This window comes from Eschrichtius robustus, chromosome 13 (genome assembly GCF_028021215.1).
Source record: "Eschrichtius robustus isolate mEscRob2 chromosome 13, mEscRob2.pri, whole genome shotgun sequence".
Taxonomy (NCBI): Eukaryota; Metazoa; Chordata; class Mammalia; order Artiodactyla; family Eschrichtiidae; genus Eschrichtius; species Eschrichtius robustus.
The window spans coordinates 26,702,251-26,722,746 of record NC_090836.1 but is presented as its reverse complement, the minus strand read 5'-3'; the positions used below and the strand labels follow the sequence as shown (position 1 = coordinate 26,722,746).

General features: G+C 38.8%; 1 protein-coding gene across 2 annotated transcripts in view; it reads left to right on the top strand.

The window, feature by feature from the left end:
* DENND5B (DENN domain containing 5B) overlaps positions 1–20,496 on the top strand; it is a 210,181-nt gene that overhangs the window by 163,325 nt on the left and 26,360 nt on the right. For both annotated transcript variants that reach the window (XM_068560641.1, XM_068560642.1), the window contains 4 exons: positions 3,351–3,482; positions 4,755–4,907; positions 5,782–5,860; positions 12,641–12,722. In XM_068560641.1, coding sequence (XP_068416742.1) covers positions 3,351–3,482; positions 4,755–4,907; positions 5,782–5,860; positions 12,641–12,722 — 446 coding nt within the window. The remainder of the gene's footprint in view (positions 1–3,350; positions 3,483–4,754; positions 4,908–5,781; positions 5,861–12,640; positions 12,723–20,496) is intronic.

Genomic DNA, 20,496 nt, shown 5'->3' with positions numbered 1-20,496 from the left:
GCCTGAAAGTGCTTTGCAGATGTTCCTGAATCTTGTCTTTGGTGTTCCTCGAATCATCCACGTGTATGAGTGCACGTAGCTCTAGAATGCCTCACATCACCTTGTGACGTGAACTGTTATCTCTCCACTTGCTTTTGTGATTGGTACCTTTTCATGGTGGTGTGCGCTAACAAGAGTAATTCTATACCATTGGCAGGTAAAACTGATTATTTGAATTCCCTATCAGTGGTGTTTTTGAGGGGGAAAGGGGGGACTAGATCTAGCACCATTGTTTTTCTTCCAAAGGGGAAATACATTAAATATTCAAATTTTCTTTTATTTAAGCATTTTGCAAAAGTGCAGAAGTGATTCATTTTCAAACAACTTTTCTTTTGCCGAGTTTTATCTCCACAGTGTTTTAATTTACCCTTCCTTATTCCTGGTCTGTATTTTATATGGTCAGAAAAATCAGATCATCAATATAGAATCTTAGTGCTAAGAGGAACATTTGAGGTAACTTTGTCCAACTTGACATGATTTAACTGAAGTCCAAGAGGCTTGCCTAAAGTCAAATGGACACACAAAGTCAGGGCTAGGCCCACATGCCAGGCCTCCTTACTCCAAGCCAGTGCCCTTCCCAGTAACCCTGCACACTGGGTTGCACTGAACAGCTGCTCACCTGAGGGCCAGAGTTACTTAGGACTCCTGGTTGTATTTTTTCCCATTATGACATATTAATATAAAGACATATTAATATAAATTTACTTAACTTTACAGTTGTCTGCTCTTCACAAGCTCCATGCTGGTTAGAGGGACAGTGTGTTTATTAGAAAATTCAGGGAAAGCCTGTACTAAAGAGCAGTTATTTCAGTGTTTACTGAATAATAGGATATATTTTCATGGGTAGCTCCTACTGATTTGCTTTTGGCTTAGACAAAAACGACGAAGAGCATAGTAGAAATCTCAGAAGAAACCTGGGGTGGCTTCCCTCTGTAGGGAAATCGACTTTATTATAAAACCACTCCTTGTGAAAGATTTCTCTTTCTTCTCAGTTTTTTATCTTAAAATACACCTTTTCTTCCAGCGACCCCAAAGAAAATCACATTTTTATCGTCACTTGTTTGCTGTAAAGGCACTGCTCTATTTTTGTAGTATACAGGGGCAGCCTCACTTCTTGCCGTGAGGAAGGGTCTTGAGCCACCCCTGTATCCATTCTGTGCATGTCTGTGGAATGTTGCTTATTTTGTGGCTTCAGCAAAGATGCTCAGAAGGAGAGTTTGCACGTGGCCCTGTGGAATTCACTGTTGGCTGATACTACATCTGCCCTGTATGTGCAGGGTGATTGGTGAATATGGCCACTCAAAGGACAGCCCCATTCTAGCTTGCTGTCATTTATAAAATAGAACATAAACTTTTTAAACAGTGCTTAATTTTTAATCCAGTTATTGACTTTTAAAAATCTAATTATGCATATATTTCAGAGAAAAGAAAAATGCCTGCGGCTTCTTCCTAGCCTCTTGCCTAACCATGTACCTCACTTCTTTCCTTGTAGCCAGTGTATTTCTTCCTAAGCCACGTTTAATACTTAACTCTTCTTGAGAATTGAGTGTTGTAGTGGGTCTCTCTGCATTTGCACAAGTCCTAAAGATGGAGGAATTGAGGCTGGGGGAGAAACAGAACCCTTTTAACATTTAACAGTTAACATTTGTTTTTACCAACCATTTATCTCTGATTTGTAATATTCCAGATAACATTAATACAACCTGAAATGATAGGAAATGCAGGTATTATAATCTCATATATGATCCCTGTCTTATATCTCAGGTTTGTTTTTCTGAAACTTTTCATTTCCTGCTTTTATTTATTTGAACATTAACCTTCAGGATGTTTTGCTAGACCTTGTTACACTTAATTTCCCTAGTGGTGATAATTGACTCTCATTGTCCATTTTTCCTCTTTCTTTGACCCTCTAAAAAAGATTTGAAGCAGAAAGAAGTATACACAACTGTTATAGCAACTAAATTCTTGCAGAGTTCATTTCATTTTTTAATCTGTTCTTAAAATAATTACACTGGAAAAGAGATTATTTTGTTAATGCTGCCTTTCAGCGGGAGGGCTGATAGAAGTAGAAGGTAAATGGATTCGTTGAATCCCTAATTGGTGAGATTTTTAACAAATTGTACTAGATTTAGCAGGTTATTTTTCTTCCAAGGGGAATGTATTAAATGTGCAAACTCTCTTTTATTTAAAGAATGCAAAGGATTTTACACATCTTTTTCTTATAATATCAAATTTCCCCTTAAGATAGAAAAGATAGACTTCACATATGTATCTGTGGGAGGATGTGCTGGCTTGCAATCTCTCTGTCTCCAATAAACTGCTGATTTTACTGTATAATTTAGAGCAATTATTCTCTAAATATGGACCTAAGACACTTAGACTTTTTGGAAATTCTGCCCTGTGGTCCTGATACAAACATAAGGTATCTGGATGAGCTTTTGCAGGTACCACAGAAAGAAGAGAGACAACAGCTGTCCTGCGCTAATTACGTGTAGTGATTTTTTTTTTTTTCCTGGAAGTTCACTAATCAAAGCTCAAGAGCAGTGGTCTGAGTTTCTGTGGTCCTCTCTGAGCCATCGATGTCTCCTAAAATAATATGATATTTCTGCTTTCTTTTGACTGTGGAACAAGGCAAAGGAGGGATGTAGCAAAATGTCTTGGAAACAAGAGGCCTCCTCCTGCATTTGGAGCACATGATACTTTTCAGAGTGATCTCATAGCTTTCTTGTGAGGCAGGTGGGCTTGTTTTATGCCCATTTTATGAATAAGCAGATATGCCTGAGGTCATAAAATTTGTTGCAACCATTTTCCAGAGCTCCTGATTTTACTCTTGTGACTTGATTAGGGCAAAGGGTTGGGTTGGACAGCACTGCCCAAGAGGTTAGAAGCATGTCAAGGCTCTTGTTTTGTGGGGAGATGGGTGGAGGAAACCAGTGATCTGAGAATCACTGGGTTCCTGTAGAACCTTGGATTTGTTATTCAGACATGTGAATTTTTCCATCCCAGCCATGATCCTGACTAATCACACCCCTGGGTATTCCCAATAAAAAGACTGAACTAGATGAAGCTCCATCTCATTTTGAATGAGTTTTTACTTGGTGTGGCTTCTGTCACTCTCCTTTTCACAGGGCTAACAGTAGAGGGGGTATGAATACTCTCTGCCTTTCAGTGTGCTAAACCTTGAACTGCTGTTGCACGTATACACTTACGGCCTTTTTTTGCATCTTGTTGTTCCTGCACTTGTTTGTAAGGTTAAGTAGGTCAGAAGAATATCTGATGTTTATACATTAAAAATACTCTTTAATTTTTAGAAATACATGCAAGAGGCACGAAGTTTAGGAAAAAACCTGAGGCAACCCAAATTGTCAGACCTCTCTCCTGCAGTGATTGCACAAACCAACTGGAAATTTGTAGAAGGCTTATTAAAAGAATGTAGAATGAAGGTATGTATTACTCACTATGCAGGACAGTGTACATTCATGTTCAATCCATGTATGAAGCTGAGCTGAGCCAACCCCCACTTGAGCCTGTAGTTTCCCTAGAAGGACACTTTTACTGGGGCATAAGCCTCATGTGCTCTTTACTGAGGGCATGAACCTCCATGGGTTCTGTTAACCACAGAGTCAGTGACATGGGAGCCCTGCATGGTTTTTCTCACCTTTCAGCCATTGCTATCTTCCTCTCCAACATGACAGATATTAAGCCAGTCAGAAGTTGTGTCAGGGATGTCATCATCTTATGTGAAAGGCAACACATTTTTTTGTATGTGTTTACACGTGTCTCTGTGTGCACCTGTGCAGAACCTTATCTGTGCTCATATGTGTGTGCATATATCCATAAAGAAGAAGACCTTAGCTGTGTTGTAGGTTTGTGTATATTACACAGGAGTCTCCTCTCAGACATCTGTGTTTATCAGAGGTAGCAATACAAATTGACAAAACTCAGAACATCATTTTAGCCAATAACTTCATTTATTTGACAGTCATTTCTTGAGTACCTTCTCTGTATTCAGTAAATGCACTATTTTAGCATCAGCTTACAATGCTGAATCACACAGACAAGGTCCTTGCCTAGAGGAACTAGATTCTCTCTCACTTTACATTTTATGAGGGCAGCTAAGTCTGCTGTAACTTAACTTACTTGAAACTGATTTCCATTTCCTTTCCATTTTCTGGTACATACTCATAGCAGAGAAGAGCTGAAAGAGAAAAAGGGGAAGGAAAAAAAGAGGTCTGCTTCACTCACAAATTAGACAGTTCTGAAAAAATTTAGAGCTGCCTGTTTGTATTGTAGTTTTTGCCTAAGAGCAATCAAAACTAAGTGTGAATATCTTTAGTATGCTAAGATGAAGTGTGAGTTGTGGCAGGATGGGGTTTCAGATTCTATAGTATATTGTCTAGGCCTGGTATAATCCCCCAGTGTTATTCAAGTTAGTAATCTGAAAATTGTTGTACATAAGCATTTACATGAGGATACTTTAAAATAGCATCAGAGTCTCTCTTTAGTGACTATTTCTCTGACAAAATAGTAAAAGTATACATAATATTACTTGTTAGTTGACCACAGAGATTAAGACACTTTTCCCAAGGTGATTCAAAATCTGCAGTTAGAAGTATAATGAAGGGGAACCCAGATCTCCTGATCCAGGAATTGACTTGATGGCTTTTGGGCTCACTGCTGGGGTTAACACTTGTGACCACGTGTGATGTTTTCAGACAAAACGCATGTTGGTGGAAAAGATGGGACACGAAGCAGTGGAACTGGGCCATGGGGAAGCAAACATAACCGGCTTGGAGGAGAACACCCTGATCGCCAGCCTCTGTGACCTGCTGGAAAGGATCTGGAGCCATGGCTTGCAGGTCAAGCAGGTAACAGTCTCAAGAGACCCTGGTGACAGGGCGAGTTAGGAGCTCTGTTAAGAAAAGTAACAAAAAGAAAAAGATATTATAAAAATTAAAGGTTATGTCCCTTTGTCACAGGATGACTAGAAATACGCCACAGGCATTTTAATTCCAGAAAAAGAAAATATAACCCATGATTAGCAGGCAGTTTGGGGCTCTTTTCTGGTAAACAGGAAAAGATAAAACAACACATTCATTGCGGAGGCTGTATCCCCTGTAGATTCCATTAAGTATCTGCTTTCATCACTGTCCAAGAAAAAAATCTATTAGCCAGAATTAACAGTTCTTTGCCATTTTAAGTTATCTGGTTATTCAAGGTGGAAACATAGATGATTTCTTTGCTTTTGTCCCTCATTTCCCTTTCTATTTTTTTTTTTTTCTGTTCATCTTCCTCTCTTCGTCCCCTTTTCTCTTTCTCCTCTTGCCCTAGTTTTCTTCCCTCATTGCTACTGCATACATCCAAACATATTTTGCATACAGAAATACATTCTGTGCTGCTGGAGCCTTTAATTCCATGCTTGCTTGTGTGGCCAGTGTAGACAGCCCTAGTTACATACAACTAAGTAACAACTGAGCTGAAGTCGGGAATTTCCTTGCCTGCACTTCTGCCCTTTGCTTAGCTGCCCTTCCCCAGGCTGTTGCCAGTCTTGTCAGTGAGGCAAAGGATGACCCTCACTACACGTTGAGTGGGATGCTCAGAATGTCACACAGCTCGGAGTGGATGAGCTTGGGTCTCCTAGCTTCAAATAATAGGCACTTCAATGTGAATGGTTTTGATAAGTTATTTTTTGATGAATCATTTCTTATAAAATGAAAAATTTTATATGCCTTGTACTTTCAGGGGAAGTCAGCTTTGTGGTCACATTTAATTCAGTTTCAGGACAGAGAAGAGAAACAAGAGCACCTTGCAGAATCACCAGGTGAGAATTCATTGGCTTGATGGTTTCTACAGCACTGGCAGCAGTGAACCATGTGAAAAGTCAGTGCCTATGGCTTTGTCTCCACCTCTCTCAAGCTGACGCTCATCCCATCTTGCCAAAAGCGGGGTAAAGTAGAAGGAGCAATATTACGTACTAGCTGTGAGACCTGGGAAAAGTCCCTTGACCTTTCTGATCTTCAGCTTCCTCATCCACAAGATAGGGAAAATAATATTAGCCATGCCAAGGCTGTAGTGTTGATCAAATCAGAAAACATTTGAAAACTTCTAATGAGTTGTAATCGTAGATCATACAAGTGGTATTCCTTACTCTCACCAGTATTAGGGTGTGGTGTATACTGGTTTTTTACTTAAATATAAGTTTATTCACATCGTTAATAATCTTTCAGGGGAGAAAACGTGTATATACGTTTCAAAAATATTCAGAAATCAGATTTCTTCTTCAATTTATAACAAGACATCTCATGTTACAGTATCATGAGTCATTACCTTATAACGGTAAAATAACCATCTATTTCACAAAAAGTAGAAGTAACCGTGGAAAGCCAGTAGAGGTAAAATGTTTTATACTGAGTCAGCTATTTGGGAACATTTTTTAAAATTATTGATTACTTTAGACATTGAAAAATGTAAAAAAAAAAAAAAGTTTTATTTTTTTAAAAACTCATAAACCAACCACCAGCTTAAGAAATAAAGCATTGCAAATATGATTGAACCACCCTATTTCCATTCCCCTCACTGCCCCTAGAGGGCAATACTACCCTAAATGTGGTGTTTATTGTTGGAAACCTAGTTTTTCAATGTATCCAATAAAACAGCTAGGAATATGAATTTGATACTACATTGCCCTGGAGCCCTTCTAAACAGAATGTCCAGGTTCTGATGTCCCGGGATGTAACTATATTTATAAAGATTTAGATAGAGTTTAAAAGCATTCTCTAGTGTCCATCTATCTCCATTGTCCATTTTTCTATTGAAAAAGTAAAAATGCATTGGCATATTCCCTGAAACTATCTCTAACGTTTACCCACGTTCATAGAAGATTTAGCTCTTCAGACGTAAGGCCATAACCAAGGTAGTTTACCCTAATTAGAATAAATAAATTCCTAGGAAGAAATAACCATTTGTAGGATGAAATGCTGCAAAGCCAAGCTCAGTTAAGCAGGGAGGTGGAAGCATTTGACTCTTGGGCTGAACAGGCATGTGAGAATGTCCAGCTGTTAAAGTGAGCAGCTACCCGGCAGCACCAGCAAGTTCATGGCTTTGAATGGTCAAATTGTGGGTGGTTGAGCTAGAGACCAGAGACTCAGCTGTTTGCAGGGCCTTTCAGTCAGTCAGTGATGACACCAGTACAACTCTGAAGTCAAGGCTCAGAAATATGGAATGTGTCAAAGCCGCATGCAGTCCCTGTGCTGCACTGCCAGGTGTCAATGAAGGGCTGGAGATCTAAGAACAAACATAAGCTAAATATTGTACTGATCCTAAGTAGGATTAATGTAAGCTGTGTAGCTTTTGAAATCAAATTTATTGTCTGTCTGAAGGGGTGGATTTGATAAATATTGCTCTAACACTTCTGATAATTCAGCCCACGAAGTTAGGACTTAAAAAGATGACAGTGTGAAATGTATTTTAAAAAATCAGTTTAAAAGTAAAATCGTTCATTGTTGAGAAACAGTGTGTTCTATTTATTTAGAAATTAGCAGTTCACTGACTTTAATGATTTTAAATCTGGGTGTTTGTTTGTTTCCCCAAAAAATACTTTTTGTTTGCCAACTACTTAGCTTCCTAATTACTGGCAGTAAACAGTCTGCATCTTCATATTAAAGAAAGATCCTCCAAGTCCTTAGAGATTCACAGTGGGTTTGAAGACAGCTCTTATTAGCATCGAGCCAGGATGAGATTAGGTGATAGATCATTACTATTCTTTCAGAAGCAGCACTAAACAGGAATCAGACATTTTAAGGGTTGCAGAAGAATGGAAAAGATCTGTCTTAGTAAGAGGACCATAGCAGGGTAGACTGTCTTGAAATTTTTTTAATAGATTTTATTTTTATAGCAGTTTCAGATTCATGGCAATATTCAAGAGATGGTTCAGAGATTTCCCCTGTAGCCTCTGCCCCTACACATGCATAGCCTCCCTCATCATCATCATCCTCCACCAGAGTAGTACGTTGCTTACCGTTGATGAACCTACATTGACATATAGTCACCCTAAGCCCATAGTTTATTTACATTAGGATTCACTCTTGGTGTGTCGTGCAGACTGTGGGTTTAGACAAATACATGTTAATGGCATGGATCTGCCATTGTGGTATCATATAGAGTACCTTCACTGTCCTAATAATGGTGTGTTCCTCCTATTTATCCCTCCCTCTCCTCTAACTAACCCCTGTCAACCGCTGATCTTTTTTACTGTCTCCATAGTCTTGCCTTATCCAGAATGTCATATAGTTGAAGTCATATAGTATGAGGCCTTTTCAGATTGGCTTCTTTCACTTAGTAATATGCATTTAAGTTTCCTCCATGTCTTAAAACTGTCTTAATTTTGACCTAGTCAAATTTTGACCAAGACACTGTACCTAGTAGTTAAAAGTCCTATTTTAGAGAAAAGATCTCAGAATGCAATTGATTCTAGAAAGAGCACTGTTCTTGACATATCACCCCAAAGTTTCTACCTTTAAGAATGTTGACCAGCTTAGACATAGGGAGTGGGGTAGGATGCAGAAGGGAGTGGAAATACCATTTTAAACGGTTATTCTGGATCTAGCCAAGAATTTGGAGTCACTCTTTAAACGTCTTGTTTTCATCAGAAGTTTTCTTTAGTTACTTACCTGTCCGTAGACTATAGATGGCTCTATAAAAATAATATATGCAATCTGCGCTCTACAAACTTGCTGTCTATGCAGTAACATTGATTCAGGCAGAATACAAAGGAATTCCTGTGGCTAAGTATTAAATCCATGAGTGTTTATATTGAAGGAGAAAGAAGCCTATTGCATTTGAGTATAGTGAATTAAGAAATACTAATAGAGAGAGTTCCTTGGTGGCCTAGTGGTTAGGATTCAGGGCTTTCCCTGCTGTGGCCCAGGTTCAATCCCTGGTTGGGGAACTGAGATCCTGCAAGCCATGCAGTGTGGCAAAAAAAAAAAAAATATATATATATATATATATATACTAATAGAAATACACATTTTAAAATAGTTCATAAATTTCTCTTCTGGCTAGAGTAGACTTCATGGAAACTTCTTAGATTTTAGATCTCTAGATAAAAAGTATGGCCTTACTCCTTTATTCCTAATCTGCATTTTTGTTCACAGGCTTCTAAACTTTCCTCCAAAGTTACTAATAAAGTACTGTATTAATTTCCTGGGACTACCATTATACAGGACCATAAACTGGGTGGCTTAAACAACAGGCATTTATGGCAGAGGTACTGGGCATTAGGACTTCAGCATTTTTTTGTTGACAGTTAATCCGATGTTATCATCCAACTATCCCATTAGCAGATTTTTCATAAATCTCTATCTCCATCCCTAGTTCCTAGACGTCCATAGCCCACTGGGACCTCAAACTCAACACATCCTGAAACAAACTCATTATCTTAGCACCTCTCCCTCCTGTCCCAGTCAGGCTTTCTCCCTTCTTCTTTCCATTTCACTTAATGACATCAGCACCCTCTTCTCAGTCAAACTATAAGCCAAAAAGTCATCCTTAATGTAACAGCCCACTGGACATGACATCAGAACACTCTGCCCCTTTTAATTAATGGATATGATTGGGCAGGTTTCTTAACCTCTTTGAGCCTCAGTTTCTTCATTTGCAAAGTTAAGGTTAAAAAATTTTAAGGAAAGTTTTAACTATGGGATAGTATATATTAATACAGTTTATATTCATACTTAATATTGTTTGTGACTCTTGAGTCTTGCTTACCCTTAATCCAGTCATTTAAGTCCACTGCATATTTCTCCTCTTCGTTCTCATTGGCTGCCACTGTCTTAGTTCATCCACAGGCTGGCCTTTGGAACAACTTCTAGCTCATCTCCCTTATAGCCCTTATACCATCACACTATCACTCTAGTTAACTAACTAAAAAGCACTGAGAAGCATATCATTTCTTTTCAAAATTTCTTTCCCCTCCCTAGGATTTCTGTAAATTTCTAACTTGTCATTTAAGGTTCTGCCATCTGGCCCTAAATAATCTCATCTTCCTCAGTGAGTATTTGCTGAGCATTTTGAGGGGCCCTCTGGATATTCTCAGAATAGGATATGACCAAGCCTCAAGAGGCATATAATTTAATAAGAGTAACAGAAGTGTTAAACTGTGGTAAGTTTGTGATAGAGGTTCAGTTTTACAAGTCCCATAAGAGAGGGGGAATGACTTATCCAACAGTGTTCCTAGGGGAAAGAGAATATTCAGGAAAGATTTCACACAGAGGCAAAATTAAAGCTAAATTTCTTTCTTTTCTTTTTTTTTTTTTTGAGAACTTACTTTATGCCAGGCACTATTATAAGTGCTTTACATCTATTTGAATATGGTAGGTATTGTGACTGTCCCCAATTTGCAGATGAGGAAACAGACCATAGAGGGGTTAAACGACCAACCCAAGGTCAGCGAGCTATTAAGTTCTCTGTAGGGCTTGAGAAAGCCATGTTCTTAACCATTAAGCTATACTGCTCTCAATCTGAAGTGATAAATAGGCTATAAACAAGGAGAAAGATACAGAATCACTAAAGGATGAACCAGAGACTTTAACGAATTGCATGGAGACATGAAAAAGTATATCACATGTTTAAGGACTATTGATCAGTGAAGGGTGGCTAGAATACAGGATTCCAAAACAGGATTCCAGAACATGGTTAGGCCTGTGAATGCTCTTATTGTGGTTGCTACTGCTTCTTTAAATGTCAGACTCCTCTTTTATTAAGTCTCTCAGCTGTTCTCTGCTCCCTGAGGCATGATTCCTTGTATTGTCATGTCTTCCTCTGGCCAAGTTGCCAGATTCTGGTCTCAGCTCCTTTCCCCTGCCTCATGATCTTTTCTTTTTCTCTTCTCAACCCATTACATTTTTTTTAAAAATTAATTCATTTATTTATCTATTTTTGGTCTGTTGGGTCGTCGTTGCTATGCGCGGGCTTTCTCTACTCTTCATTGCTGTGTGTGCGCTTCTCATTGCGGTGGCTTCTCTTGTTGTGGAGCACAGGCTCTAGGTGTGCGGGCTTCAGTCATTGTGGGCGCATGGGCTCAGTAGTTGTGGTGCACAGGCTTAGTTGCTCTGCAGCACGTGAGATCTTCCCGGACCAGGGATCGTACCCGTGTCCCTTGCGTTGGCAGGCGGATTCTTAACCACTGCCCCACCAGGGAAGTCCCTCAACCCATTTCTTACTACGTGTGTGGCCATCTTTCATGCTGTCTAATCATCTGGAGTGTAGAGACATTCTCTGAGGTATTTCACTTTCTCCCCCAAAAGAGGGATGTGCTTTCATTAATTAACACACTTAAGTGATGATAGTCTCAGACAGGAAGACAACCAGCACATTCCCTGCAAGTTTCTGGAACAGTGTCTTCGGTGTCTGTTACCTCTTGGGTATCAAGATGAACCAGTGTTTTCAGTGACCCATTGAAAACTCCCTCCCCAAACTGCCAAGACAAATGCCCTATTCGTTACCTGCTTGGTAAGGAAGGCCCTCAAAAGGACTGCCTTTGGGTTGGTCTGGCCGCATTCTCTTTGTCTTGGCAACCCCATCAGTGCTCATTTATACCTGCCAAGTATCAGCCCAGCTTCTTTCACCAAGTGCCAAAAACTTGCAGATCCTAATCCACCAGAATGTTCCCTATCTTCCTTCAGTGCCAGCTTCATGTATATTTATGTGTTCTGATATTGTATTCTAGCCCCCCGAAGTAGAATGGATCTAAAAACTGAGAAAATGCAAGTTTAATATACAACGAAAACCCACATCCTAAATTCTGATTTTATCAATGTATTTGCCAAGTGTGATGTTGCAATTTACTTTTCATTTACAGGTGGGAAAATGGAAATAAAGAAAGGGGACAAAACTCCACAGCGTCTCATTTAAAGTGAGATTGAGCACTCCAGCTACAACATATTAACCAATAATTGATTGTTTAGCCATTGCTATATAAGAGAATAATCTTTCCTTCTTTTATAAATGTTAGCTCTTCAGACTTCATAGGAGAATGGCTCATAGACATTATACTTCTGTCCATTAAGATTACTCACTTTGCATGATAAACATACTGTAGTTTGGATTCTGAACATTGAAGTAGAAACTTATATCAGACTAAAGAATCCAAACTCTTAGGTTTTTCTTTTTAAACATTCTTTCAAAAGGGGAATTGTATAATTGTAGTTAACAAGCCCAGAGATCGTTCATGTACTTAGTAGGTTAATTTACAGATGTTACTTTCCTGTAATTATTTGGAGCTATTAGAATGATAACTTTAGAAAGTGACTGGCCCTTCTGGCCAAAGTGTGCACACATTGTCTTATTTGCTAAGTGAGCTTTCATGATTCATTTAAAATTTTCAAATACAGCCCCATATTAACTAGAAAGAAAATAACTAGTTTACTGTATTAATAAAGTAGGAACATTCAGGTAAACAAATTTGAGCTTTTCTGTTGTCTTTAAAATTTGTTCACATCAAAATAATTTCAAAGTATTTATTTATGGAATGTGAACCATGTAGTTTTTTTAAGTCTTTACTGTTATTTTTCTAATACTTTGCTGATATTTTTCTACATAGTTGCCCTTGGACCAGAAAGAAGAAAATCTGACTCAGGAGTTATGTTGCCAACACTCAGGGTCTCTCTTATCCAAGACATGAGGTATTTGATATATGTGCTAGCATATGGTGATAACTTTGAAATATTTATGGCTTTCATTTAAATTGCTCAAATAACTGTGGCTATGGTATTTTTTGCTTATGTATTCTGAAGAAAACATTTTTTATAATCTTATTCATTTTACTTTTATACTATTATGTTTTTTCCTGACATTAAATCCAAAGGCAAAATGCAACTGAGAAGAATTTTAAAATAGCCCTAAATTATTTGACAATTTCTTTTGTTCTTTTTTTTTTTTAATCCCCTTAAATTCCTTCTGCCCCCAAATATAAACCAAAAAATCTGCAAATAATGACAGGTTACTTAGCAGAAAAATCGCTGACAGGTAGATTTTCTTTGAAGCAAATGCAAATCTGAGAATTATCACATGCAGTTACTGGCTTTAGAAATCATTAGAAGGCATCAACATACCTAAAATAGATTTATTGAATGAGGAAGGCAGAGGCTTTTTTCTTTTAAACATTTTGGGTACATTTTAGTCAGCTTTTAAAATATGTGGGTCTAAAGTGAATGTTATAACATTTATAATGCTTGAAATTTTTCTTTTGTGGTGTGCTTTAATATTAACTATCGATGTTTATTTGATTTGTCAGAGGCTTACAAGTGAAAAGCATAACTTTTATGAGTGGCATCATAGTACGGTGGTGACACATCCTGGCTTCACACTAGCTGTGTGATCCTTGGCACTTTTTGTAACTTCTCTTTGCCTCAGTTTTTCCTTCTCTCAAATAGAGATAAAAACAGTTATCTAGCTCATAAGAATTAAACTAGTGAGTCCATTATACTAAAAAGTTTCAAGAAGTACTCGGGTCATCCTGAGAGTTCAGTAAATGTAGGATTTTGTTATCTGAATCAATTCCTATGTTTGTATCTTAAATGCCCTTATTCCTTGATAGATGAAATGTAGTTGTCCTCATGTGGCTTATGACTCCTTTTGATGGTCAGCATGAGATGAATAGTTGTAACTTTGAGGGGAAAACGCACTCCAGCTCTCTTAATGGAAACATAAAACCACAGCTGTTCTGCAGTGATTTCACAGTAGCCATAACTTTAAGGGGATGATTGTCAAAAGCTTTGCAGTGGTGACCTCAGGGCCAAACTTCTGAAACCTAATTAGGAGATGGTGACGTCACATAAGGCTGCCCCGCTCCTTCCAGTTTCCTGCTTATTTACTTTTATCTGCTTCATGTTGTTGGTTTTTTGTGGGGAGGGGTGTCCGGCTTCAATAAACTCCCTTCACTTTATAAGAGGCAGTCTAGCGTGCTGGTTAAGACCTCAGGCTATGGAACCAGCCTATAAAGGTTGCTATTTTAGCTCTGCCACTCACTAGGCTCCGTAGCCAAGGGTAGTTCCTTATATTCCCAGTTATCTCACCTGTAAAATAATAGTGTTTCTCTTAAAATTTTGGTGTAAATATTCAGTGACTTAATAAGTGTAAAGCACTCAAAATAGGCCTGGAAATAAATGTATGTTTATGAACTCATGCATACACATACATCTATACTTATTTCTGTTTCTATATTTATTTATATGTGTGTATATGTATTTTTACACACATATACACACAGTTAATTTTTTTTTTTTTTAAATGTGTTGAGGCGATATCCTTGCCTTGTTCTTATTATTTATTTATTTATTTATTTATTTATTTATTTTTGGCTGTGTTGGGTCTTCGTTTCTGTGAGGGCTTTCTCTAGTTGCGGCAAGCGGGGGCCACTCTTCATCGCGGTGCGTGGGCCCCTCACTATCGTTGCCTCTCTTGTTGCGGAGCACAGGCTCCAGGCGCGCAGGCTCAGTAGTTGTGGCTCACGGGCCTAGCTGCTCCGTGGCATGTGGGATCTTCCCAGACCAGGGCTCGAACCCGTATCCCCTGCATTAGCAGGCAGATTCTCAACCACTGCGCCACCAGGGAAGCCCCGACAGTTAATTTTTTTTTTTTTTTTTTTTTTTAAGACCACAAATTCATAATGATATCTCTGATTCCAGTTCAGTACCACAGGGACCATTCTAGGCTTCTCTCTTATTCGTAATTTTTTTCTCCAACTATGAGACACCTGGCTCTTGTCATCTGCAACATATTCACTTATTTGTGCAACCTGTATTTTCGGAATTGCTACCCCAGCCCCTGTAAGGAGCAAGGTTACTAGCTAAGCTCAGTGCTGTGCACAGCTCCAGTTTTCTTTGTCATTAGCCTTTCAGTATCCAGTCAAAATACTGTTTTCCAAAACTTAGTTTAGTTCTTTTTTTCTCCAGTCCCTTCAGTGTGGTTGTATTATTCATTTGTAATAGTGTTAGGGTTATTTGTTAGCTTGTATTCCTTTTGGGGTTCCCTCCACATCCTGGTGGTTTTTGTGTTGGGTTTTGGTTAAATTTATATACAGTAAAATTCATCCTCTCTTGGTGTGTAGTTCTATATGTTTTCATAAACACACAATCATGATACAGAACAGTTCCATCACTCCTTTCGCATCCACATCTCTCCCAGTTTCCTACCGTTGGCAGTAAACTGGTATAATTCCAAGCTCTTTCCACTGAGAGGGCCTAGAAGTAGTAATACCCCAGTAACAATGAGCACAACTAGTACCCACATATTGGTTTCCAAATACCATTCTCCAATGAAAGGAACCATGGCTCTCTAGAGAAGTGATTGATTCCAGGACTAAGGAAGGGAAAATATAGGATGAACTTAGTGCATCTTTGGTAAGGCCAGAAAGTAAGGAAGTGCTCAGAAAGTATAGGATCAGGTAATAAAGACATAGGAGGGACATCCCTGGCGGTCTAGTGGTTAAGACACCGAGCTTCCATTGCAGGGGGAGTGGGTTCGATGCCTGGTCGGGAAACTAAGATCCCACATGCTACATGGCATGGCCAAAAAATAGAAAAAAAAAAAAAAAAGACATAGGAGCCAGCCTGAAAGAGCTCCAAATGGCCAAAGCTGAAACAATTTGAGCAACAAAATAAACAACATTAGTAATAGAGCATAACCCATAAAATAAATACCCAAGAGCCTATTCTAATTAAATAAATAGATGAAAGCAATGGGACAGCTCTTTTTTACAGAAGCATTCCAATTAATAAACGTAGAAGAATGAAGTAGAAAAATCAGTGGTTGAAGGGTCTAAGGTGAAACCAGCATATTTGCATAGTCTCAAAGTATCCTCCCCCAAGAATTTATTAATTACAGAGGAAAAAATAAGTAAGTTTACAGTGGAGAAACCCAACAGACATCTCTTTAAGCAAGTGATCAAGGTTAACATCACTAGTAATAAGACAAAACTAGTAATGTACCCCCGATATGATACACCAAGAAGAGAACATCACTTCTTCAGTATTCCTGCCATAAATGCATAAACTCAATATAACTATGAGAAAACATGAGAAAAATCCAAATTGGGGGTCGTTCTACAAAATAGTTGACTAGTACTTTTCAAAAGTATCAAAGTCATGAAGACATGAAAAGGCTGAGGAAATATCATGGATTGGAGGAGACTAAGGAGGTGACGACCAAGTACATTAGGGTTGCTGGATTAGATCCTAGAACAGAAAAAGAACATAAGTGGAAAAACTGGTGAAATCAGTCTGTAGTTCAATTAATAGTGTTGTACCAATGTGAATGTCTTAGTTTGGTTATGTAAGATGTTAACATTAAGGGAAGCTGGGTATACAGGAACTCTCTGTACTACTTTTACAACATTTTTGTAAATCAAATTATTTCCAAAAAATGTGTGCGTGTGTGTGCGTATTTTTTTTAAACCAGGCCTGGTACAAAGTAAATGTCTAAGGGCTGTTATTGTTATAGCTATGGAGTACATAGCTTATTTTTTTTTAATACTGTTTTTTGGGGGTTGTTTTTTTCGGTTATTTTTTAATTTATTAATTTTAATTAATTAATTAATTTGTTTTTGGCTGTGTTGGGTCTTCGTTGATGCGCACAGGCTTTCTCTAGTTGCGGTGAGCGGGGGCTCCTCTTCGTTGCGGTGCGCAGGCTTCTCATTGCGGTGGCTTCTCTTGTTATGGAGCACGGGCTCTAGGCGTGCGGACTTCAGTAGTTGTGGCATGCGGGCTCAGTAGTTGTGGCTCACAGGGTGTAGAGCGCAGGCTCAGTAGTTGTGGTGCATGGGCTTAGTTGCTCCGCAGCATGTGGGATCTTCCTGGACTAGGGCTCAAACCCGTGTCCCCTGTGTTGGCAGGCGGATTCTTAACCACTGCGCCACGAGGGAAGTCCCTGTTGTTATTTTAAAATTTATTTGGCTGTGTCAGGTCTTAGTTGAGGCACCAGTGATCTTCGTTGTGTCATGTGGGATCTTTAGTTGCGGCACGTGGGATTTTTAGTTGTGGCATGCAGTCTTAGTTCTGGCATGTGAAATCTAGTTCCCTGACCAAGGATTGAACCCGGGACCCCTGCATTGGGAGCACAGAGTCTTAGCCACTGGACCACCAGGGAAGTCCCAGGAGTAGATAGCTTATTATCCTGGGGTATAATTCTTGGTACAACTGCTGCTCACCTCTTCTCTTGACTGTTAGATCAGTGAGCTGTGACCTCTCTAGTCTAAGCTCCTAAAATTTCTCTCCTGGATTACATCATGGTCCGCATATTTCAGTGCTTGCCCTACTGTAATTCATCCTCCTTACTGCTAATATGGTGATCCTAGAATAAAGTGCAAATCACTTACCCTGAGTGGCAGGGCCCTACTTGATCTGATGCCTGTCTGACTGCAGCATTATTTCCTATCACTCTCTCTTTATTTCCTCCAGCATGCCAAACTTGTTTCCTGCCCTGGGGCTTTCTTTACCCGTTCCCTTCACCTGATAGCTTTCCCCTGAGTCCTACCCCCATAGAATCTCCACAGCTAAGGCTCCTTCTTGTCATTTGCACCTTGGTTCAAATGTCACTTCCTCCCACTAGCCATCCCTGACCACCTGGTCTACAGCAGCAACCCAGTCACTCTCTTTCAAATTCCCGTATTTTAAAAAAATATATTTATTTATTTATTTGGTTGCACTGGGTCTTAGTTGCAGCAGCTGGGCTCCTTAGTTGCGGCAGGCAGGCTCCTTAGTTGTGGCTCACAGTCTCCTTAGTTGCGGCACGCAGGCTCTCAAATTCCCTTATTTTAATTCTTTGCATAATAGCACTTATTTGCTTGTTTGTTTTTCTAATGCTACTTATGAACTTCATGAGAGAAGGGAATCTATCTGGCATGTGAAACTGTTGAATTGCAAGTTAGTGTTAACAGAGTGGCACATAATTGGTGTTCAATTAATATTTGTTAAATGAAGGATTTGCCATATTTTAATCTCTTTGAGTGTGGGTAAGAGAATGTGTGTGTGTGTTATGTGTATGTGTGTGTGTGTGTTTATCTAACATATATACGTGTGTGTATATATATACATATATATATCTCCTTATAGCCAAATTGTTATTGAATTACATTGGTTACAGTTTTGAAGATTTAGAAAGGTGGTGATTGCTGAGGTACTTTTTACTAATCAATTTAAAATTTAGAATATAGAAGAAACTTGAGAAGTCATATTGCTTAGCTTCTTCCTTTTATATATGTGGAAACTCAGGCGCAGGCAGATAAAGTCTAAGACCATATATAACAGCCAATTAACAGCAGAAATGGAACTAGAACTAAGGTTTCCTGACACAGTTCACGTCTCTTTCTAACTAGATTCAAGTTCTCAGCCTTTGCCTTGTCATCAGAAAAAATGCCAGGTGTGACTAGGCACAAACAAGTTGGCAGTAGTGTATGGGTGCACATCACCCTAAATATAATTTAGTATAACCTTGAATAGTCTATATTTGTTCAGGATACTCAACTAAAAAGTTGATTTCCTATGGCTTCTCACTTAAGGGTTACTTTGGCTTTTAATTTTCAGACTTTGCCTGAAAGAGACCCCTGGGTACCCCAAAGTGATGTTTTGGCCAAATGATAGATACTTTTAATAAAACTTAACTGGTTGATTGCTTTCAAAAGGTGTCTAGTAAGGTAGAAAGGCATTGCCGAGAAAAGACAAGCTGACTTCCTAGGGTTTTCCCCTAAGATTTTATTATTAAAAATTTTAAACATACAGCAAAGTCAAAAGATTTTATAGTGAATGCATCCATATACCCACAACCTAGATTCTACCACTAACATTTTTCTATGGCTTTTTTAAAAAATGGGGTGAAATATATATATCATAAAATTTACCATTTTAACCATTTTTATGTGTATAGTCAGTGGCATTAAGTACATTTGCAGTGGTACAACCATTACCACTATCCATCTCCAGAACTGATTGTCATTCTAAACTGAAACTCTGTACCCATTAAACAATAGCTCCTCAAGCCCCTGGTAACCACTGTTCTATTTCCTGTCACTATGAATTTGACTATTCTAGGTACCTCATATAAGTGGAATCATGCCTTTTGTGTCTAGTTCGTTTCACTTAGCATAGTATTTTTGTGGTTCATCCGTGTTACAGCATGTATCAGAACTTCCTTACTTTTGAAGGCTGAATAGTATTCCAGTGTATATATATACCACATTTTCTTATTCCACTCATTCATCGATGGGCATTTGGGTTGTTTCCACCTTTTGGCTGTTGTGAATAGTGCTGCTATGAATGTGAGTGTACAAATATGTGTTTGAGTTCCTGCTTTTAGTTCTTTTGGGTATGTACCCAAAAATGGAATTGCTTGATCATGCAGTAATTTTATGTTTAATTTTTTGAGAAACCAACATACTGTTTTCCACAGTGGCTGCCACCATTTTACATTCCCACAAGTAATGCACAACTGTTCCAATTTCTCCACATCCTTACCAACATCTTTTACTTTCTGTTCTTTTTGACAGTAGCCATCCTAATATGTGTGACCTTCCAGTTTCTTATGGCATGCGTAGCCATAAGGTCTTCATAGACCTTGTGCTAAAGTCTTTAGCTTTATGAGATCAGAAACCAAATCATTAGTAAATCAAAATGTAATCAGACTCTAAGATACTCCTACTAACCAAGAGACTTGCCTCAGATACCTAAGAGAGATGGAAAAATAATAGGCTGGACTTGGGTCATCTGTCCACTCTTGTCTAGTCATCTATGACCAGGTAAGGGCATGGTCACAGGAAGCCAGTTAAACCAATTTATTATTTCCTTAACCAGAGGACTTGATATTCTTTCATTGATAAGGATAGGCTCTGCCTGGAAGCTAGATCAAAATCAGAAGTCTACTTGCTGTCCTCAGGAGCAGAGATATGGATGCCTGATCACCCAGCTCCACGCCACTGATCGTCATACTAAGGGGACTGATGTCATCTCAGAAAGGCCCTGCAGAAACACTGCCCATGGTTCTCTCTCCCTTTTCTCTGCTTCATTTTGCCTCTTTAAGATACCTTTATATGTATTGTTGTTCTTATTCATGATATGTTTACTTTAACTCTCAGTGTATGGGCTTATTTCTGTTTCCAAGTTCTTGGCAAGTACTTCATTGTAATCCCTAGTTGCTACCGCGATAGTTGATGTAGATGCTTTTCCTTAAAGAGAAACACCCAAGTAATATTCTAAACTTCGGTTTCTTTCACTCTGGACACTTAAAAACTTGTTTTTTAAAGATTAGGTAGCAAAGATATCTGAGTTCACGCTTTCTGTGGGGCACATTCCCTGACAGTACCTCCTGTTTCCCACGTTTCTCTCTTGAAGCAAAGACATTGGCAGTGTAGAGACTTAGAGTCCTCATAGTTGTCAAGTGTCTTGGTACCAGACTGCTTAGCAGCTG